The sequence below is a fragment of the Salmo salar genome, chromosome 05, assembly GCF_965601325.2.
Source record: "Salmo salar chromosome 05, fSalSal1, whole genome shotgun sequence".
Classification (NCBI taxonomy): Eukaryota; Metazoa; Chordata; class Actinopteri; order Salmoniformes; family Salmonidae; genus Salmo; species Salmo salar.
This window is the reverse complement of record NC_138295.1, coordinates 75,237,520-75,260,336: the sequence shown is the minus strand read 5'-3', so window position 1 is coordinate 75,260,336 and position 22,817 is coordinate 75,237,520. Positions and strand designations below refer to the sequence as shown.

Here is a 22,817-nt window from a genome sequence, read left to right as displayed (position 1 = left end):
TTTGCCTGTTTGTCCTCCATCCCTCCATCCCTCCCTCCTCTCCTCCTTCGCCTGTTTGTCCTCCATCCCTCCCTCCTCTCCTCCTTCGCCTGTTTGTCCTCCATCCCTCCCTCCTCTCCTCCTTCGCCTGTTTGTCCTCCATCCCTCCCTCCTCTCCTCCTTCGCCTGTTTGTCCTCCATCCCTCCCTCCTCTCCTCCTTCGCCTGTTTGTCCTCCATCCCTCCCTCCTCTCCTCCTTCGCCTGTTTGTCCTCCATCCCTCCCTCCTCTCCTCCTTCGCCTGTTTGTCCTCCATCCCTCCCTCCTCTCCTCCTTCGCCTGTTTGTCCTCCATCTCTAATAGAGCTGATAGAGGTGATGATTTATGTCTCAGAAGGTCAAAGTTCAAGAGAAACATAGCACAACAACAATGTCAGAATGGTGTAGGATTAACGCACGCACACACAGTCACAAACACTCATAGTCACACACAGACACACATGCACACACACTCACACACACCCATAGTCACACACACACACATCTCTGTAGTACGTCAGTACCAAACTCGTCTTTATTAACAGTTTCTTTGTAACAACATAATAAGGACAGCGTTTGACTAAAATACACCACAAAAGTCAAAGGTTGTACAAAACAAAGATTAACAAGACAAATATTTGGGAACTAGGAACTGAAAAATGAAGTAAATGTGAAAACAACGCTTAAGGTTATTATCTTGTTAGGATTCCTTCCCCGTGTGTGGGCCCAAATGGGCCTAATGATCTGTAACGGGTCCAATCCAGTTTCATCCAGTTAGTTTCTGTATGGTCCAATCCAGTTCTATGCAAATAGTAACAATGACAGCCATGTCCTACTATCAGTGACACAGGGATGACGTCATTCATGACATCATTTCCCCTGACGAGTCATCCTCACAGCCTGGCTCTATTGTCAACAGTCTGATCAGCAGATAACTCAGTGAGAGAGAGTGAAAGAGATAGAGAGAGGGGGGTTTTGAGTGAGAGAGAGGGATAGAGAGAGGCGGGTGAAGAGAGAGAGAAGGGTGAAGAGAGAGAGAGCGGGGGTGAAGAAAGAGAGAAAGAGAGCGAGAGAGAGAGGTGGGGGGTTGGCGTGAGGGAGAGGGAGAGAGAGAGGCGGGTGAAGAGAGAGAGAGCGGGGGTAAAGAAAGAGAAAAAGAGAGAGAGAGGTGGAGAGAGGGGTGAAAAGAGAGAGAGAGAAAGGGTGAAGAGAGAGAGAGAAAGAGAGAGAGGGAGAGGGGGTGAAGAGAGAGAGAGAGAAAGGGGTGAAGGAGAGAGAGAGAGAGAGAGAGAGAGAGAGAGAGAGGGGTGGAGAGAGAGAGGGGTGGGGAGAGAGAGAGGGAGAGGGGAGAAGAGAGAGAGAGGGAAAAAGGGGTGAAGAGAGAGCGAGAGAGAGAGAGAGAGAGAGAGAGAGAGAAGGGTGGAGAGAGAGAGAAAGAGAGTTAAAGACAGATAAGGAGATAAAGGGATAGAGGAACAACTGTGACAAAGTCGTCTGCCAATGTGTTCCCTCCAATCTGCTGCTACGTTGTGTTAAAATGTTCTTTTTCATCATTTAGGCATTATGCATGTTTTTAGCATGTTGCAGGTTGATTCTACAGACCAGTATCCCTTCTTTCCTTTCTCTCCAAAACTCTTGAACGCGCCGTCCTTGGCCAGCTCTCTTGCTATCTCTCTCAGAATGACCTTCTTGATCCTAATCAGTCAGGTTTCAAGACTGGGCATTCAACTGAAACTGCTCTTCTCTGTGTCACGGAGGCTCTCCGCACTGCTAAAGCTAACTCTCTCTCCTCTGCTCTCATCCTTCTAGACCTATCTGCTGCCTTTGATACCGTGAACCATCAGATCCTCCTCTCCACCCTCTCCGAGCTGGGCATCTCCGGCACCGCGCACGCTTGGATTGCGTCCTACCTGACAGGTCGCTCCTACCAGGTGGCGTGGCGAGAATCTGTCTCCGCACCACGTGCTCTCACCACTGGTGTCCCCCAGGGCTCTGTTCTTGGCCCACTCCTATTCTCACTATACACCAAGTCACTTGGCTCTGTCATATCCTCACATGGTCTCTCATATCATTGCTATGCAGATGACACACAATTAATCTTCTCCTTTCCCCCTTCTGACAACCAGGTGGCGAATCGCATCTCTGCATGTCTGGCAGACATATCAGTGTGGATGACGGATCACCACCTCAAGCTGAACCTCGGCAAGACGGAGCTGCTCTTCCTCCCGGGGAAGGACTGCCCGTTCCATGATCTCGCCATCACGGTTGACAACTCCCTTGTGTCCTCCTCCCAGAGTGCTAAGAGCCTTGGCGTGACCCTGGACAACACCCTGTCGTTCTCCACCAACATCAAGGCGGTGACCCGATCCTGTAGGTTCATGCTCTACAACATTCGCAGAATACGACCCTGCCTCACACAGGAAGCGGCGCAGGTCCTAATCCAGGCACTTGTCATCTCCCGTCTGGATTATTGCAACTCGCTGTTGGCTGGGCTCCCTGCCTGTGCCATTAAACCCCTACAACTCATCCAGAACGCCGCAGCCCGTCTGGTGTTCAACCTTCCCAAGTTCTCTCACGTCACCCCGCTCCTCCGCTCTCTCCACTGGCTTCCAGTCGAAGCTCGCATCCGCTACAAGACCATGGTGCTTGCCTACGGAGCTGTGATGGGAACGGCACCTCCGTACCTTCAGGCTCTGATCAGGCCCTACACCCAAACAAGGGCACTCCGTTCATCCACCTCTGGCCTGCTCGCCTCCCTACCTCTGAGGAAGCACAGTTCCCGCTCAGCCCAGTCAAAACTGTTCGCTGCTCTGGCACCCCAATGGTGGAACAAGCTCCCTCACGACGCCAGGACAGCGGAGTCAATCACCGCCTTCCGGAGACACCTGAAACCCCACCTCTTCAAGGAATACCTGGGATAGGATAAAGTAATCCTTCTAACCCCCCCCTTAAAAGATTTAGATGCACTATTGTAAAGTGGTTGTTCCACTGGATATTATAGGTGAATGCACCAATTTGTAAGTCGCTCTGGATAAGAGCGTCTGCTAAATGACTAAAATGTAAAAATGTAAAAAATGTGTAGTATCTAGTATGTTCTCTTTGATCACATGACTTTGCAGGCCTCTCCGTTGACTGACATTGTAGTGGACGACTTGGTCTGCTTGCCTCCAAGCATCCCCATGTTGAAGTTGAGGCCTTGGAAGGCACTCAGCAGGCTGCAGCCATCGTCCTTGGCCGGGGTCTCAGGTCCAATCAGTTTAGCCAGTTGACGGGGGAGTGCCACTTTCCCTTGCGCCGCACTCAGGTGGCTGGTGTCCTTGGAACTCTGGGGGTTGGGAAGAGAGTTGGGAAGAGAGGGGTAGGGTGACGAGAAAAAATACAGTTTAAATATAGTCCTGCCATTTTTAACTTCCGTCTCAAATCCCCGAAGTAAGAAACATGGTCAGTATCAGAACTGGGACGATGCCAGACAGATAAATGGTGACCCAGCACTGCTTTAAGGGTTATGTGTATGGGGCTAGGGGCTAGGGTCTAGGAGATAGGGGCTAGGGTCTAGGAGATAGGAGACAGGGGCTAGGGGCTAGGGGATAGGGGCTAGGGTCTAGGAGATAGGGGCTAGGAGACAGGGGCTAGGAGATAGGAGACAGGGGCTAGGGGCTAGGGTCTAGGAGATAGGGGCTAGGAGACAGGGTCTAGGAGATAGGAGACAGGGGCTAGGGTCTAGGAGATAGGGGCTAGGAGACAGGGGCTTGGGGCTAGGGTCTAGGAGATAGGGGCTAGGAGATAGTGGCTAGGAGATAGGGGCTAGGGTCTAGGAGATAGGGCCTAGGAGATAGGGGCTAGGAGATAGGGCCTAGGAGATAGGGGCTAGGAGATAGTGGCTAGGAGATAGGGCCTAGGGTCTAGGAGATAGGGGCTAGGGTCTAGGAGATAGGAGACAGGGGCTAGGGGCTAGGGGATAGGGGCTAGGGTCTAGGAGATAGGGGCTAGGAGACAGGGGCTAGGAGATAGGAGACAGGGGCTAGGGGCTAGGGTCTAGGAGATAGGGGCTAGGAGACAGGGTCTAGGAGATAGGAGACAGGGGCTAGGGTCTAGGAGACAGGGGCTAGGAGACAGGGGCTTGGGGCTAGAGTCTAGGAGATAGGGGCTAGGAGATAGTGGCTAGGAGATAGGGGCTAGGGTCTAGGAGATAGGGCCTAGGAGATAGGGGCTAGGAGATAGGGCCTAGGAGATAGGGGCTAGGAGATAGTGGCTAGGAGATAGGGCCTAGGGTCTAGGAGATAGGGGCTAGGAGATAGGGCCTAGGGTCTAGGAGATAGGGGCTAGGAGATAGGGCCTAGGAGATAGGGGCTAGGAGATAGTGGCTAGGAGATAGGGCCTAGGGTCTAGGAGATAGGGGCTAGGAGATAGGGGCTAGGAGATAGAGGCTAGGCGAGAGGGGTATAATTTGGTCTGCTAATGCAACACACTAACCTTGGAGAGCTGGTACTTCTTCCTGAAGTGATCCCTCATGGCGGCTCTCTCTGCGTGCTTCTGAGCATTCAGGGCTTCCCTCAGCTTCCTGGAATCAACACAACAATTACATGTAACACATAGACAGACACACACACAAACATAAATACATCCCTGCCCTAAAACCCATCACAGCCAACCCCCAACCTGTCTGTTACGAAGCTGGTTTTCATCCATAATCTCCTCATGGTGTTGTTTCTAATCTCCACATTGACCACAGTGGTCATGTTCTAGTTATGTTGCAGTCACTCACCTCTCCTTCTCCAGGTCAGTTTGGTAGGAGCGTATGACGGAGGTCTGTCCTGTCCGTGGAGGGCTGCTCTTTACTCCTCCTGTCCCCCTCTTGGCCCTGCGCCTGGCCCACACCTCTCTCTCCTTCACTCCTGTCACACAGCTGGACAGCATCTTCATGGGCACCGCCAGAGACTGCTTCACCATAGTATCCATGTCTCAGGGTGTGTGTGTTAGGGTGTGTGTGCGTGTGTGTGTGTGAGAGAGAGAGAGAGAGAGAAAGAGAGAGTAAGTCCAGAACTCTCTGTAGTGTAACCTATGTGTCTTACTTCACACTCAGAAGCATCAAAGAGCGTCCTTTTTCATTCATGTTCTGTAGGACATATGTTTGTGTCTGTGCGCATCTCCCACATCTTCCTCCTTGAGGTTAGCTGGCCTGGGGACACTCACTACAGTACAGACAGCCAGTGTATTCATAGACAATGACTCAGGGGCTCAGTACCTGCAAGGACAAGGACACAGACAGGCAGTTAGAGATTACACCCAGACAGCATGTGCAGCGTTTCAGATAGACACACAACAAGCCCAGTCCAGTACTTCCTTACCCAGACATCCACAATAGGCCTGAGCCTCAAACACCCATAAAGTCCATAGAGCTTCAGCCAGAGGCCATATACTGCAGCTAACCGTGTCCCATAGTCCAGTTCCACAAAGCCTTGAGGTCAACTGAAGGCAATGAGAAGAGCAACTCCACAGACAAAGTTCTTCCTGCTCTCCTTTCCTGCTCTCCTTTCCTGCTCTCCTTTCCTGCTCTCCTTTCCTGCTCTCCTTTCCTGCTCTCCTCCACTCTTTGTGCTGTGTGTTCTATTGCCCTCTCAGGTGAAAATGTCAGCTTTCCTCCCCGAGGATCTACTACTCAACCCCCCCTCATCCTCTATACCCCTCCCTCTTTACCATTACCCCCCCCCCCCCCCCCCCCCGAGATGACCTCCTTATGGACTTAACGAGGGGAATCTCGTTAGCAGAAACAGGGACTGCACCCTGTGGATGAAGCAGATTTAGAGACACTTTAGCTGATGTCATGTTGGGTTAGACTCTCTCCTGACTGACTGTGTGCTTGTGTGACAAACAGAAAGGATGGCAGGATATTATTACCTTTAAAAAGTTCCAACAAGTTACCATCCCTCACGCCTTCTAAGTAGACGATGCCCTAAGCACAGGTCTGGGATCTGTTTATGCAATCCCAATACCCAATGTCCAACCATTAGAAGGCAGACAGACAAAGTGATCTTCGATCAGGTTTAACCAGCTGTGATCAGGAGTAGTAGATCCTCAGGGAGGAAAGCTGACATTTTCACCTGAGAGGGCAATAGAACACACAGCACAAAGAGTGGAGGAGAGCAGGAAAGGAGAGCAGGAAAGGAGAGCAGGAAAGGAGAGCAGGAAAGGAGAGCAGGAAAGGAGAGCAGGAAAGGAGAGCAGGAAAGGAGAGCAGGAAGAACTTTGTCTGTGGAGTTGCTCTTCTCATTGCCTTCAGTTGACCTCAAGGCTTTGTGGAACTGGACTATGGGACACGGTTAGCTGCAGTATATGGCCTCTGGCTGAAGCTCTATGGACTTTATGGGTGTTTGAGGCTCAGGCCTATTGTGGATGTCTGGGTAAGGAAGTACTGGACTGGGCTTGTTGTGTGTCTATCTGAAACGCTGCACATGCTGTCTGGGTGTAATCTCTAACTGCCTGTCTGTGTCCTTGTCCTTGCAGGTACTGAGCCCCTGAGTCATTGTCTATGAATACACTGGCTGTCTGTACTGTAGTGAGTGTCCCCAAGCCAGCTAACCTCAAGGAGGAAGATGTGGGAGATGCGCACAGACACAAACATATGTCCTACAGAACATGAATGAAAAAGGACGCTCTTTGATGCTTCTGAGTGTGAAGTAAGACACATAGGTTACACTACAGAGAGTTCTGGACTTACTCTCTCTTTCTCTCTCTCTCTCTCACACACACACACGCACACACACCCTAACACACACACCCTGAGACATGGATACTATGGTGAAGCAGTCTCTGGCGGTGCCCATGAAGATGCTGTCCAGCTGTGTGACAGGAGTGAAGGAGAGAGAGGTGTGGGCCAGGCGCAGGGCCAAGAGGGGGACAGGAGGAGTAAAGAGCAGCCCTCCACGGACAGGACAGACCTCCGTCATACGCTCCTACCAAACTGACCTGGAGAAGGAGAGGTGAGTGACTGCAACATAACTAGAACATGACCACTGTGGTCAATGTGGAGATTAGAAACAACACCATGAGGAGATTATGGATGAAAACCAGCTTCGTAACAGACAGGTTGGGGGTTGGCTGTGATGGGTTTTAGGGCAGGGATGTATTTATGTTTGTGTGTGTGTCTGTCTATGTGTTACATGTAATTGTTGTGTTGATTCCAGGAAGCTGAGGGAAGCCCTGAATGCTCAGAAGCACGCAGAGAGAGCCGCCATGAGGGATCACTTCAGGAAGAAGTACCAGCTCTCCAAGGTTAGTGTGTTGCATTAGCAGACCAAATTATACCCCTCTCTCCTAGCCCCTATCTCCTAGCCCCTATCTCCTAGCCCCTATCTCCTAGACCCTAGGCCCTATCTCCTAGCCACTATCTCCTAGCCCCTATCTCCTAGGCCCTATCTCCTAGCCCCTATCTCCTAGGCCCTATCTCCTAGACCCTAGACCCTATCTCCTAGCCACTATCTCCTAGCCCCTATCTCCTAGACCCTAGCTCCAAGCCCCTGTCTCCTAGCCCCTATCTCCTAGACCCTAGCCCCTAGCCCCTGTCTCCTATCTCCTAGACCCTGTCTCCTAGCCCCTATCTCCTAGACCCTAGCCCCTAGTTTCAAACAGCACCGCTTCAACCATTATGGATCTTCAACAGGCTTGGAAACAGAACAGTGTGCACTCTACAGGCATTTCCCCAATTGGTTTCTTATGTAAACCACCTGAGACTGACAGGGCAAGTCATTCCAGGTACTCAGACACAGCAGATAGAGAGAGTAGGTGATGGAAAGGGAGGGATGGAGGGATGAAATGGAGGGATGGGAGGGATGGAGGGATGGAGGGATGAAATCGAGGGATGGAGGGATGAAGGGATGGATGGAGGGATGGAGGTATGGATGGAGGGATGGAGGGATGGAGGAATGGAGGGATGGAGGAATGGAGGGATGCAGGGATGGAGGAATGGAGAGATGGAGGGATGGATGGAGGGATGGAGGGATGGAGGAATGGAGGGATGGGAGGGATGCAGGGATGGAGGGATGGAGGAATGGAGGGATGGGAGGGATGGATGAAGGGATGGGAGGGATGGATGGAGGGATGGGGATGGGTGGAGGGATGGGGAATGGAGGTATGGGAGGGATGGAGAGATGGAGGGATGAAATGGAGGGATGGAGGGATGAAGGGATGGATGGAGGGATGGAGGTATGGATGGAGGGATGGAGGGATGGAGGAATGGAGGGATGGAGGAATGGAGGGATGCAGGGATGGAGGAATGGAGGGATGGGAGAGATGGAGGGATGGATGGAGGGATGGAGGGATGGAGGAATGGAGGGATGCAGGGATGGAGGGATGGAGGAATGGAGGGATGGGAGGAATGGAGGGATGGGAGGGATGGATGGAGGGATGGGGATGGGTGGAGGGATGGGGAATGGAGGTATGGGAGGGATGGAGAGATGGAGGGATGGAGGGATGGATGGAGGGATGGGATGGTGAGGGAGTAGAGAGCAGTGAAAGAAGAGATATGACCCCTGTTTATCTCAGGTCTGTTGTGAGATGGACAGAAAGAGCAGCTTTCATGACACAGAGAGTCTAGTTTACTAGCCATGTGTCTAGTGCCAGGCATGCTAGGATATTTGGCAGGGTGTGTGTGTGTGTGTGTGTGTATGGGTGTGTGTGTATGTGTATGTGTATGTGTGTGTGTGTGTGTGTGTGTGTGTGTGTGTGTGTGTGTGTGTGTGTGTGTGTGTGTGTGTGTGTGTGTGTGTGTGTGTGTGTGTGTGTGTGTGTGTGCTATAGCGTTACACAATCTAAAAACACAAAGAAAGGAGACATAAAGCTCAGACAGAACCCTGAGAAGGACATCAGGTGGTCAGCTGTTCCCTTTGGCTTGGTGTCCATTCATCTTCTCCTGCTACATCAGGAATCGCTACAGATATCTTCATTTGACCAGTTTCTCACAGCAGGGAAATGATCCTGCAGCAACAGGAAATGTGAAATATTATGTGGGTTATAATTAATGGACAATTTTGTAAGGGTTAATACATTGGTCATTAGGGCAAATCAAATCTAACATATTTAAGTGGGAATTACAAACTTTAGAAGCCTTTTTAAACCTTGAACACTCTACAAGTTTGCATTTCCTGCTGCGCAGGAAGACTCTCTGCGACAACATAGTGATGAAATGAAGATAGTAGATCTGTACAGTTCAAGCTCAGCCAGGACATATTTGGCAGGACATGGGGGATGGAGGGAGAGTGTGTGTGGGGCCCTCAAGGTTCGCCATCTCCCAAAGTCAATCCAACCTCCCTCTCTCCCTTCCCCCCTCCCCCCTCTTCACCTCCAACCCCCTGGGCCTTGGTTTGTGACAGATGAGGACACCATTAATTCCTTAACGAGATGGAGGAGAGAGCCCACAGCCCCTCTGTCACAGATCCTTATGCACAGATTTAGGATCAGCTCTTCTATAATTATAACCGTTAGGGGGAGAAATTTGAAACTGACGACATCCTACTGCCACAGTGGATGAGATAAGTCAACGGGCAACGTTAACACCTTTCACTGTACCACACAGATGCTGGGCCTGGGACACTACAGTGTCTTTAGAGGGAAATAATACTTAGAAACTACTGTGAGGAGAATAGTACTTACATGGGATCTCTCATGATAAAGATAGAAGTTATACAAACTGTGTAATGTGTTTGTAAAAAAATAGAATAAAATCGAAGTTTATTTCAATTTATATAGAAGTTATACGAACTGTGTAATGTGTTTGTAAAAAAATCTAATAAAATCTGAGTTTATTTAAATGTATATAGAAGTTATACGAACTGTGTAATGTGTTTGTAAAAAAATCGAATAAAATCTGAATTTATTTAAAGTTTGTTTAACAAAGTCACAACACACTTTACAAACAACAACATACTAATAATAAGACAAGAGACAACAGAGACATCAAGAAGAGAGAAACAGAGACAGCAGACAGACAATCACTAAAAACATCAAGAGAACATAAGGGGGAACAAGACAGAGTACAGGGACACATGGGACAGCAAGACATTAAGGAGTCCAGTAGGTCAGGAGTGGTAGAGAGTCCATTTATAGCCAGGAGGAAGGTGGACGGTTAGCAGGGTGTAAAGTGTGTATGTCAGTGGAGGCTGCTGAGGGGAGGACGGCTCATAATAATGTCTGGAACAGACAAATGGAAACCAGGTGTTTAATGTATTTGATACCATTCCTCGTATTCTGCTCCAGCCATTACCACAAGCCTGTCCTCCCCAATTAAGGTGCCACCAACCTCCTGTGGTGAATGTGTGTTGGAGCTTGCAGGAGCACTGCTGTCAGAGCTTCTTAAGGGATTCCACTGTGGATCAGTGTCCAGCCTGACTAGAACACACACACACACACACACACACACACACACACACACACACACACACACACACACACACACACACACACACACACACACACACACACCCTCTGTTTCTCCCTCTTTCTCTCTTATACACACGCACAGGTCAGGAATGTACTAAGGTCATTCCTTTCAGACCAGTACAATAACAGGGCTGTCTAATGTTAGTGTGTGTGAATTACCATGACTCCATGATATTACCATGCTTCCCCTGTGAGCTTCACACACTCAAACACATGAGAATAAAGAGGCCTGTCCAAAACATGCAACTAATAGTTGGTCACACACACACGCTGACTCACACACACGCTGACTCACACACACTTCCTCCGTCAGTGTCTCTCTCTACACTCAGATATAGACTGGTGAGGTCTCACTCAGCTTTGATGTTAGCCTGATTCACACACACTTCCTCCGTCAGTGTCTCTCTCTACACTCAGATATAGACCGGTGAGGTCTCACTCAGCTTTGATGTTAGACTGATTCACACACATTAACACCCTACGTTGCCTTTCAGACTGTGTTTACGTTCAGCACTGCCAAGAAAAGGGAAAACACACACACTCACACACATTCGGATCACCACAACAGCCCTACAAGTAACTCACACCATTCTGGAAGAAGGGTCTCATACAGACACCTACACACTGCCTTAAAGCCTCCTCTCAGCACTGCCAAGGCTGAAGAAAGTCAAGACTATCTCTTCTCTCTCTCTCTCTTCCTCTCTCTCTCTCTCTCTCTCTCCCTTTCTCTTCCTCTCTCTTGCTCCCTCTCTCTCTCTCTCACTCCCTCCCTTTCTCTTCCTCTCTCTCACTCCCCTCTCTCTCTCTCTCACTCCCTTTCTCTACCTCTCTCTCACTCCCTCCCTTTCTCTTTCTCTTCCTCTCTCTCTCTCTCTCTCTCTCTCTCTCTCCCTCCCTGCCTCTCTCGCTCTTCCACTTGCTCGCTCCCTCTCTCACATACCTACAGTATATAGCCTTATGACCATGCTCCCTACTAAGCTTGCACTCAATCATATTCTGAGTCCAGGGTCCAGATGGTGCACAGGGTGGTGTGTTGGTGTCTGTGTGACTCAGCTAGTAGGATATATATCTGTAGAAGGGTTCATATTATTATAGCACCATAAATAAACCGTTTATTCAAGTCATTCCACCAATATCTCCAGTTAGTGTTACAAAAATAAATGATGTGTGTGTGTGTGTGTGTGTGTGTGTGTGTGTGTGTGTGTGTGTGTGTGTGTGTGTGTGTGTGTGTGTGTGTGTGTGTGTGTGTGTGTGTGTGTGTGTGATGTGTGTGTGTGTTTGTGTGTGTTGTAGCGAGCAATGAGCCCATCTGTGCAAATGCAACAGTAAAAGAGGTCATTATTATAGATTAATAAACAGTTTATACAACTCATAAACAAAAGTGTCAACAACAATCTCCAGTTACAGAGTTACAAATATAAAACTGTAGTAGATAGAGAGAGAGCGTGTGTGTGTGTGTGTGTGTGTGTGTGTGTGTGTGTGTGTGTGTGTGTGTGTGTGTGTGTGTGTGTGTGTGTGTGTGTGTGTGTGTGTGTGTGTGTGTGTGTGTGTGTGTGTAATGTTATGCTACAGTTATAACAGTGTAGTCTACTTTCATAATGTATGTTTCACTGCCACTAGGCCCGCCTCCACTGTGTCAATCAGCATAAGGAGACTGCCAATCAAATCACAGGAGATTGGTTGCACCTTAATTAGGGACGACGGACTCTTGGTAACGGCTGGAGCGAAATTAGTGGAATGGTATTAAATACATCAAACACCTGGTTTGATGCCATTCCATTCACTCCGTTCCAGCCATTATTATTCACCGTCCTCCCCTCAGCCTCCACTGAATCAAACCCTAAAGGGAAGTGACAGACTCTCTCCATTCCATTTTTTATGTTAAAGGTGGAGAAGGATACATTTGACCAGACACTGAGGTCAGATTAGCCTATTTCCCTCATAATGCACAGGGATTCCGGACACCAATTTGTCACAAAGCACGACTTCCTGACACATTACAACGGCACGTTGTATGACATGCTCGGGCTGTCCTTCCTCGCATCCATGTCAAGGGTTAAAGGTCAGGTGTCATCGGCAGATGTTCCGGGTGCTCTCCCAGGCCTTGCTGCCCCTACGGAGTGGTAGGAAGAAGGGATGGCGTAGGGCGGAGGAGAGAGAGAGGCGTTTGGAGGGCTCGTACTCCAGCATCTTCTCCAACAGGTCAAAGAACTGATGATGCTCCTTAGCTTCTGATAACCGGTATCTCTGAAATAGAGAGGGGGGGGGGGGGGTCAGTTAACACAAAGACATCAATAAGGACGTCTTTTCTCTGAAGTTATCTAAGGTATCTTTGTACAGTCTCAGGTTAGAGGGTATCTTCAGGTGTCAAGTATCTAAGGCATCTACACTACTGTTCAAAAGTTTGGGGTCACTTAGAAATGTCCTTGTTTTTGAAAGAAAAGCTAATTTTTTGTCCATTAAAATAACATCAAATTGATCAGAAATACAGTGTAGACATTGTTAACGTTGTAAATGACTATTGTAGCTGGAAACGGCTGATTTTTTATGGAATATCTACATAGGTGTACAGAGGCCCATTATCAGCAACCATCACTCCTGTGTTCCAATGGCACGTTGTGTTAGCTAATCCAAGTTTATCATTTTAAAAGGCTAATTGATCATTAGAAAACCCTTTTGCAATTATGTTAGCACAGCTGAAAACTGTAGTGCTGATTAAAGAAGCAATAAAACTGGCCTTTTTTAGACTAGTTGAGTATCTGGAGCATCAGCATTTGTGGGTTCGATTCCAGGCTCAAAATGTCCAGAAACAAAGACCTTTCTTCTGAAACTTGTCAGTCTATTCTTGTTCTGAGAAATGAAGGCTATTCCATGCGAGAAATTGCCAAGAAACTGAAGATCTCGTACAACGCTGTGTCCTACTCCCTTCACAGAACAGCGCAAACTGGCTCTAACCAGAATAGAAAGAGGAGTGGGAGGCCCCAGTGCACAACTGAGCAAGAGGACAAGTACATCAGAGTGTCTAGTTTGAGAAACAAATGCCTCACAAGTCCTCAACTGGCAGCTTCATTAAATAGTACCCGCAAAACACCAGTCTCAACATCAACAGTGAAGAGGCGACTCCGGGATGCTGGCCTTCTAGGCAGAGTTGCAAAGAAAAAGCCATATCTCAGACTGGCCAATAAAAATAAAAGATTAAGATGGGCAAAAGAACACAGACACTGGACAGAGGAACTCTGCCTAGAAGGTCGCCTCCTCACTGTTGACGTTGAGACTGGTGTCTTTAGGTGTCAAGTATCTAAGGCTTTACCAGTCCAGTCTCAGGTTAGAGTGTCTTTATCTCAGGGGTAACTTACCCATAGAGGTTTAATGTGGTCTTTGACGTATCGTCCTGCCTTGGAGTTATCGTTCCAGTCCAGACGCCTGCGGTGAAAATACTTCTGCTTCCTGAAAGGGCAAATCAGACAAAGTGTATACTATGTGTGTCTGTGAGGAGTGTGTATGTGTATCTATAAGGAGTGTGTATGTGTATCTATAAGGAGTGTGTATGTGTATCTATAAGGAGTGTGTATGTGTATCTATAAGGAGTGTGTATGTGTGTCTGTGAGGAGTGTGTATGTGTGTCTGTGAGGAGTGTGTATGTGTGTCTGTGAGGAGTGTGTATGTGTATCTATAAGGAGTGTGTATGTGTGTCTGTGAGGAGTGTGTATGTGTATCTATAAGGAGTGTGTATGTGTATCTATAAGGAGTGTGTATGTGTGTCCATGAGGAGTGCGTGTGTGTGTGTGTGTGTGTAACTGTCATCATGTGTTACCTGGTCTTGCAGATCATCGTAGAGGGGAGAGGTCCCCGTACTCTCTCCATCATGGCCAGGTGCTCCTGGTTGTCATGGGTCTGAGACAAACACAAACACTGGTCAGCAGAAGCTATAATCTCCCAACTTAGTTCACTTTCACTTGTATCACACAAACAACAAACACACACACAGTCTTTTGTAACTAACATTGTGGCGACACACAATTCAGTCCCATTCAACATCCTGTTTTCCCTAACCCCTAACCCTTAACCGTAACTCTAACCCTTACTCTAACCCTAACCTTAACACTAACCTTAATCCTAACCCTAGCTCATAACCCTAAAACTGACCCTAACTCCTAACGCTAACCCTAACTTTAACCCTAAACCCCCTAGAAATAGCATTTGACCTTGTGGGGACTAACAAAATGTCCCCAGTTGGTCAAATGTTTGTTTGTTTACTATTCTTGCAGGGACTTCTGGTCCTCACAAGTATAGTTAAACACGTCCACACACACACAAACACACAGTACCTGATATAGGGTGAAGCCTTCATAGTACTCAAACAGGATGCAGCCGATACTCCAGACATCACACGGATGACTCCAGCCCAGCTCTGAGTTGGAACAGTAATAAATGCTCAGCTAGCCAATAGTCCAAGATTAGAGTGTGTGAGTGTGATGTGTGTATGTGTGATGTGTGTATGTTACCCAGAATAACTTCAGGAGCACGGTAGTGGCGTGTAGATATGATGGTGCTGTGGTGTTCGTGGTCAAACGTGGCACTGCCAAAATCCACCAGCCTTACTGTTGTATCCTTCACTTTCCTCTCATCCCGCTTCTGAGAGAGCGAGAGAAAGAGAGGTGGGGGGACAGAGAGAGGGGGGAGAAAGAAGAAGACAAGAAGAAAGGAGGGGAAAGGAAGATACAGGCATTTTATCAATTAGATTTGCTCACCTTCTGCATCCACTATCCTCCGCCCTCTATCCTCCGTCCTCTATCCTCCGCCCTCTCTCCTCCGTCCTCTATCCTCCGCCCTCTATCCTCCGCCCTCTCTCCTCCATCCTCTCTCCTCGGTCCTCTCTCCATCCTCTCTCCTCGGTCCTCTCTCCTCCGTCCTCTATCCTCCGCCCTCTATCCTCCGTCCTCTATCCTCCGCCCTCTATCCTCCGTCCTCTATCCTCCGCCCTCTCTCCTCCGTCCTCTATCCTCCGCCCTCTATCCTCCGCCCTCTCTCCTCCATCCTCTCTCCTCGGTCCTCGGTCCTCTCTCCATCCTCTCTCCTCGGTCCTCTCTCCTCCGTCCTCTATCCTCCGCCCTCTCTCCTCCGTCCTCTATCCTCCGCCCTCTATCCTCCGTCCTCTATCCTCCGCCCTCTCTCCTCCGTCCTCTATCCTCCGCCCTCTCTCCTCCGTCCTCTATCCTCCGCCCTCTATCCTCCGTCCTCTATCCTCCGCCCTCTCTCCTCGGTCCTCTCTCCTCCGCCCTCTCTCCTCCGTCCTCTCTCCTCCGTCCTCTCTCCTCCGTCCTCTATCCTCCTCCCTCTATCCTCCATCCTCTATCCTCCGCCCCCTATTCTCCATCCTCTATCCTCCATCCTCTCTCGCCTCATTTTGAAAAAGGTAAAATGTAATCTAGGAGAATCGGCAAGGAGAGTGACCGTGGATGAAAATGTGCTTGGTTGAAATGAGACAGTCCTTCTCCACTCATCAGGCAAATGACGTTTACAGGGGTGGATCCGAAAATAAATGTTTCAAGTGATCAAAACAAATTAAGATGCAAAACAATTTATGGTTAAAATAATACGTAGCATATTGTTTTTAAAGTGTGCATGTTTTTCTCCTCTGACAAAACCAAATCTGATTCAAATGGGGTGTGGTATATTTCAAATGGGGTGTGGTATATTTCAAATGGGGTGTGGTATATTTCAGATGGGGTGTGGTATATTTCAAATGGGGTGTGGTATATTTCAAATGGGGTGTGGTATATTTCAAATGGGGTGTGGTATATTTCAAATGGGGTGTGGTATATTTCAAATGGGGTGTGGTATATTTCAAATGGGGTGTGGTATATTTCAAATGGGGTGTGGTATATTTCAGATGGAGTGTGGTATATTTCAAATGGGTTGTGGTATATTTCAGATGGGGTGTGGTATATTTCAAATGGGGTGTGGTATATTTCAAATGGGCTGTGGTATATTTCAAATGGGGTGTGGTATATTTCAAATGGGGTGTGGTATATTTCAAAGGGGGTGTTGTATATTTCAAAGGGAGTGGGGCAGATGTCAATACTCTTCTGTGGTAGGATATGGTAGACATGAGTATCCTCAATGAAAAGTGGCTATCGAGGACGACACTCTTCCGTTTGCCTACTAATAAATTGACACACTCCTCAACCACTTATCGGTTTCCGGGTCACAGATGAGAGAGGACGGAGGAGAGAGGACAGAGGACGTTTTTTTGCCCAAAGGAGAAACCCCCAGATACAGCGTAGTTAAAGAAGAGAGTGAAGAAGGAAGGATAAAGCCCTCCCTCTCACCTTCTCAGCGTTGTAAGTGATGGTGTAGTCAGAGTTGACAAACAGGATGTTCTCAGGTTTGAGGTCAGTGTGGGTCAGCTTGTTGATATGGAGAACTGCATAGGGAAACAGATAAACCATGCATCCATCATGATAATACCTGGACAGCCAAGGTGGAACTGCCCAGCGTTGCACTTGCTGCACATAGGAGTTCCTCTACAGTTTGTAGTAGACCAGCGGTATTCAACTCTCACCCTACGAGGTCCGGAGCCTGCTGCTTTTCTGTTCTACCTGATACATAATTGCTCTAAATCAGTCCCTGATTAGAGGGGAACAATGAAAAAAGCAGTGGAACTGGCTTTGAGGCCCAGAGTTGAGTTTTAGGCTAGTAGACTGAGCCACATCAATGAACCAGCGCCCTCTTCTGGTCAAAGAGACCAATACCAGACACCAAATAATCCCTGGTAAGTAATGTCATAGTCTATGGAAGTAGTCACCACCAACCCTGGTTCTGGAGAGCTACCAGCATGCACATGGGCATACATATATGTGTGTGACACACTCACAGTTGACGGCGAGGCAGATCTGGTAGCCCATCTGGCGGATGTGATCCATACAGTACGGCAGGAAGCTGTTCCCCTTCAGGAAGTCAAAAGTGCTGAGGGCTAGCAGCTCCATGGAGATACACACATGACCATGGTAGTCAAACCAGTCCAGCATCTGAACACATTGACTGAGAGAGAGAGAGAGCGAGAGACAGACAGATAGAGAGAGCGAGAGACAGACAGATAGAGAGAGCGAGAGAGGGGGGGGAAGAAAGAAAAGAGAAGTAAAGAGAAAGCCACAGAAGGTGAGGGAAACTACTTCTCAAACGTTCTACTGGTTCATCAGACTCCATACTGTTTGTTGTGTGGGTCTTTCTCCTTGATTTTCTCCAGGACATTGATCTCCAGTTTAGCAGCTTGTCTGTACTTCTCCATGTTCTTAATGATCTTCAGAGCTACACGTGCCCCAGCCCTGAGAGAGAGACAGAGAGAATAGCTAGCTAACAACCGGCACACGCTCCACCTGATGCTCTACCAGTGTGCATGTGTATTTTATAAATGCCTCTCATACCTGCGATGGTCCACACACCTTACCACCTTCCCAAAGGTGCCCTCTCCCAACAGACTGATAACCTCATCTGATGGGGAAGACGAAGAGATGGAGGCATGGGAATTCAATTAAAGACTGGGAAGTAGAGGAGTCTCTTTATGAGAGGGCTCGAAAACATTCACCTATCCTGTCTTTTAAATGTGTGAAGACTAGAGGATAGTGGGAGGGATAGGGAGGGATAGGTGGAGGAATAGGTGGAGGGATAGGTGGAGGGATAGGGGAGGGATAGGTGGAGGGATAGGTGGAGGGATAGGTGGAGGGATAGGGGAGGGATAGGTGGAGGGATAGGGGGAGGGATAGGGGAGGGATAGGTGGAGAGATAGGTGGAGGGATAGGTGGAGGGATAGGTGGAGGGATAGGGGAGGGATAGGTGGAGGGATAGGGGAGGGATAGGTGGAGGGATAGGTGGAGGGATAGGGGGAGGGATAGGTGGAGGGATAGGTGGAGGGATAGGGGGAGGGATAGGACTAGTAGATGAGAAGGTAAACATAGCCTACATCTCTCTTGTAGAACGTCTCCATTCTGGTAGGCCAGGTGACCATCGTCAGGGGCCTTCTCATTCTTCCCTCTCCCCTCACTGCTGCTCCGCTAGGGGTCAGAGGTCAGGGTCAAGGGTTTAGAGGAGGGGACAACAGGGCAAAAGTCGTCAGCATAGTTGGACTGAGCCTCTCAATAACACACACACAGCTGACATACCAGCTGCTTAATAATCTAAAATGCTTGTAAGCTGAGGACTAGTGTTGCAAGCCCCTGATGATGTTATCCAATTCCACAGACTCCTTCTAACTCTTTAAGAAAACAGTCCATTCCTGATGAATGTAATGACTTGGGACTGCCACCTGTAGCAAGTAACTGGTGAACTGAATTTAAACAGAGTATACACTAGTGGACTATATCAGTAGTGGACTATGTTATCTGTACATACAGTAGAGTGGAGCCCTAAACCCTCTCCATGTCCTGTGCTGGTGTTAAAGGGCCTAAATGAGAAATGTCAAGTGACTGGCTGGCCTGCATGGAGCAGCTCTGTGACTATTTCCATCTACATTCTAAGACTGTTATTAATACCACAACATCACAAGGAGAAAGAGTGCTGAGAGAAAGAGAGAGAGAAAGAGAGAGAGTGCTGAGAGAAAGAGAGAGAGAAAGAGAGAGAGTGCTGAGAGAAAGAGAGAGAGAGAGAAAGAGAGAGTGCTGAGAGAAAGAGAGAGAGTGATGAGAGAAAGAGAGAGTGCTGAGAGAAAGAGAGAGTGAGAGAGAAAGAGAGTGCTGAGAGAAAGAGTGAGAGTGAAAGAGAGAGAGTGCTGAGAGAAAGAGAGAGTGAGAGAGAAAGAGAGAGAGTGCTGAGAGAAAGAGAGCGAGAGCGAGAGAGAAAGAGAGAGTGCTGAGAGAAAGAGAGAGTGAGAGAGAAAGAGAGTGCTGAGAGAAAGAGTGAGAGAGAAAGAGAGAGAGTGCTGAGAGAAAGAGAGAGTGAGAGAGAAAGAGAGAGAGTGCTGAGAGAAAGAGAGCGAGAGCGAGAGAGAAAGAGAGTGCTGAGAGAAAGAGAGAGCGAAAGAGAGAGAGAGTGCTGAGAGAAAGAGAGAGAGTGCTGAGAGAAAGAGAGAGCGAGAGAGAAAGAGAGTGCTGAGAGAAAAAGAGAGTGAGAGAGAAAGAGAGAGTGCTGAGAGAAAGAGAGAGCGAGAGAGAGAGAGAGAGAGTGAGAGAGAAAGAGAGAGAGTGAGAGAGAAAGAGAGAGTGCTGAGCGGGCAACTTTCTCTGACTTAGAGGGTGGCTTACAGACTGAATGTAAATCATACAAAGTAGGTACACACACACAGAGACTATCTGTCTCTCTCTCTCTGAGTTGTGGTAGAGAGGCAGAACAGGTAGAGAGAGTGAAGGGTTCCCAGGAATAAAACGGCACTGTATCAAACTTCACAAAACACAACTAAATGAATTCAAACATTAAGAAAAAGTCAGTGAACATATGAACAGTGCATAGCAAAGGAAAGGAGAGGATGGGAGAGGATGGAAGAGAGAAGGAAAGGAAAGGAGAAAATGGAAAAGAGAAGCAGACGAGGAGGAAGAGGAGGGAAGATGCAGATGGGTACTCACAGAGAGGCAGAGGCAGATACAGTCCAGAAAGCTCTTATACACAGAGTACAACTCTGTCTTCCCCATAACTCAGAACAGAGAGAGAGGGAATTAAGAAGATAAGGAAAAAGAGGGGAGAGGAAGATACAACGTAGGTAAAGAAGACAGCAAAGAAAGAAGGATAAAGTCCACAAACAGTGAAACAGGAAAAGGAAAGACGACAGAAGAGAGGAGACAGAAACTAATGACAGAGCAAAAAGGAGTGCAGAGAAAGACAGAACTAATACTAAGAGTGAGAAAGACAGAACAGACAAAAGTAAACAGAGGGAAGAGAAAACAGCAAAAAGGGAAAAAAAGTGGCAGAGAAGAGACAAAAGTAAGACAGTGAAGTACAAATGAAACAAGATGAGAGAAAAAGACAGATTAGATAAACCGATGAAGACGGAACAGAGAAGCAAAGAGACAGACAGATAGACAGATAAGGAAAAAGTAGATAGGGAAGGAGAGATATGAGAAGGATACAGGAGATTGAGAGAGAGAAAGAGAGAGAGTTGAGACGGACACTAATAATAACCTTTGGTCACACCCCCCAGGGAAAATCCTGAGACCAGAATCAAGATGTGGTGTGTGTGTGAGTGTAGGTGTGTGTGAGTGTATGAGGGGCATATTTAGTTTCCCTCCCTGCCACTCCTGTCACCTCCTTAACCCCTGCACTCTGGCATAGTGCTTTTCTACACCTGTCCTCTGTGTATACTGTTGAAGAAAAACTTGTTCCAAGGATCAGGCAGAGCTCGTTTTCAAGTTAAGATTTTATTCAAGCAATTGCAAGGAAGTTAACTCTCCGGATATATACCAGGGAGGAACTTAAAAATGTACAAATTACCCAGTCATTTATATTCTTCACCTACACAAAGAACTGCTTTCAACGTGGCACCATCATAGGATGCTACCTTTCCAACAAGTCAGTTTGTCAAATGTCTGCCCTGCTAGAGGCGCCCCCGTCAACTGTAAGTGCTGTTATTGTGAAGTGGAAACGTCTAGGAGCAACAACAGCTCAGCTGCAAAGTGGTAGGCCACACAAGCTCACAGAACGGGACTGCCGAGTGCTGAAGGGTGTAGCGCGTAAAAAGTGTCTGCCCTCAGTTTCAACACTCCCTACTGAGTTCCAAACTGCCATGTAGTGCATCTCTCCACTACAAGCACAGGTGCAACTTCTGAAACTTTTTTAGGAATAATGTTACCAAGCACGACTAGACACATCTCTAAGCTTTACACCAAACCAAGTGGGTGGGCTGCTGTTGGGCTGACACAAACTCAGGATTGTACCTTTAAAGTTTGCTGTGTGTGTGGTGATACTGATCTGGCCTGTATGCCAGTTAGTAGATGGATAGGTGTAACAGATTAATATGGGAGCAGTACAGCTTTAATAGGCTAAATGGGCTTCTAGTGTTATCATTAAGCAGAGAAAGAATGAAGTGAATGTGATTTATCACTAAAACATTGACTTTAGCATAGTAATGGATCCGTTTCTGCTTGAAATTGTCAGTTAAACTGACTGTTGATCTGGACGGTTACTTAATTGTGTCTGTAGTTACATACAATAAATACATGATCACTCTGACCCCCAACGCTGACCCTTTGCCTTCCACCCAAACTACTGAGCTGAATAACATTCATCTATACCATAGTAAATACAGTCAAACGTCAACACTACAGAAGACCTTGTCATTTTATTTTACCGTCATAATGTTTCATGGAATGTTATAAGAACAGATTGGACTTTTTATTACAGCTTTTGTGGTGTTCATTTCACATAGGAAAGAGCAGGAAGCCACTGAAGGAGCTGTGTTTATTTGAATCATCACAGATCCTTTAGCCTGATGGGACCAAGTCCCCCTCCTCCAGTTCTAGAGTCCCAGAATTGGAGAGATACTGTCACCTTCCGTGACTATTGTACTGTCCATTCCACATTATACCCTGGTCATTCTTGAACAAACCCAAGTCCATGTACTCCTCTCACTGGAGCACTGAAGACACCTGCATCAGAGGAAAAACAGAGAGATCAACACGGTCAGTCTCTCAAAGCCACCAGACACTGGAGCAGCCTGTTAGTGATGTTGGACTCAGTGTCTGTATCTGGTCCCTATGGACATGTGTGTTCATACATGTAGATGGGTGTGTACGCAGGCAGTAGGCTACCTGTAGCTGCTTGAGCTGAAATGACAAATATAGGAACAATTTTGGGAAGCTGTTCCTTGTCTGATTTGGACCAATTCTACAATATCATACAAAGAAACTGTTGAAGAATTCAACACACCACTACTCTGCTGATTACAGTAATCACATTACATACAGCTATCTTACTTTACCTGTGTTCTGTCTTTTCAGTTCAGTCACCTTGTTCTTGTAGAAGTGCAGTTCAGTCTTAGTGATACTCAGCTCCACTCTCTGTTCCACCACCATGTTCCTCAGCTCCACTCTCTGTTCCACCACCATGTTCCTCAGCTCCACTCTCTGTTCCACCACCATGTTCCTCAGCTCCACTCTCTGTTCCACCACCATGTTCCTCAGCTCCACCACCATATTCCTCAGCTCAGTCCAGATGTCAGGCTGGGTGGTCAACTCGTCAGCCAGGAGCGGAAATCCCGGGGGGGACGGGGGGGATTTGTCCCCCCCAATATATCACTGAAACATAACTATGTAATTTAAATAATATTAATAATACGCAATGAAAGCAATTGTGCTGATTATAGACACTTAATAGTGCGTTTTTAAGTTTCAAAAGATTGCGACCCCCCCACCCTTTGCCTCACAATGGTTTGATCCACTGC

At 47.8% G+C, this 22,817-nt stretch overlaps 3 protein-coding genes and 1 long non-coding RNA gene across 4 annotated transcripts; 1 reads left to right on the top strand and 3 right to left on the bottom strand.

The window, feature by feature from the left end:
- Positions 1-522: 522 nt before the first annotated feature.
- Positions 523-5,647, bottom strand: LOC145850333 (complexin-3). The gene is made up of 4 exons (XM_082975564.1): positions 5,365-5,647; positions 4,782-5,261; positions 4,490-4,577; positions 523-3,341 (listed from the first exon to the last, which is right to left on the bottom strand). Exons 2-4 carry the CDS (start codon positions 4,973-4,975, stop codon positions 3,120-3,122), a joined length of 504 nt encoding a protein of 167 aa, XP_082831690.1. The 5' UTR covers positions 4,976-5,261; positions 5,365-5,647; the 3' UTR covers positions 523-3,119.
- A 252-nt stretch (positions 5,648-5,899) lies between these two features.
- LOC106592117 (uncharacterized) lies at positions 5,900-7,572 on the top strand. Its single transcript, XM_082974949.1, has 4 exons — positions 5,900-6,417; positions 6,521-6,996; positions 7,201-7,288; positions 7,489-7,572. Exons 2-4 carry the CDS (start codon positions 6,803-6,805, stop codon positions 7,570-7,572), a joined length of 366 nt encoding a protein of 121 aa, XP_082831075.1. The 5' UTR covers positions 5,900-6,417; positions 6,521-6,802.
- Positions 7,573-11,788: 4,216 nt separating this feature from the next.
- Positions 11,789-20,508, bottom strand: LOC106592116 (dual specificity protein kinase CLK2). Its single transcript, XM_045718849.2, has 11 exons — positions 20,008-20,508; positions 18,414-18,504; positions 17,878-17,944; positions 17,662-17,778; positions 17,328-17,494; positions 16,783-16,877; positions 14,956-15,085; positions 14,779-14,861; positions 14,265-14,344; positions 13,807-13,897; positions 11,789-12,697 (listed from the first exon to the last, which is right to left on the bottom strand). Exons 1-11 carry the CDS (start codon positions 20,071-20,073, stop codon positions 12,521-12,523), a joined length of 1,164 nt encoding a protein of 387 aa, XP_045574805.1. The 5' UTR covers positions 20,074-20,508; the 3' UTR covers positions 11,789-12,520.
- Positions 20,509-21,697: 1,189 nt separating this feature from the next.
- On the bottom strand, positions 21,698-22,601 carry LOC145879573 (uncharacterized). Its single transcript, XR_014392412.1, has 2 exons — positions 22,356-22,601; positions 21,698-22,023 (listed from the first exon to the last, which is right to left on the bottom strand). It is a non-coding gene; the product is annotated as an uncharacterized LOC145879573 (long non-coding RNA).
- Between the last annotated feature and the right edge of the window lie 216 nt (positions 22,602-22,817).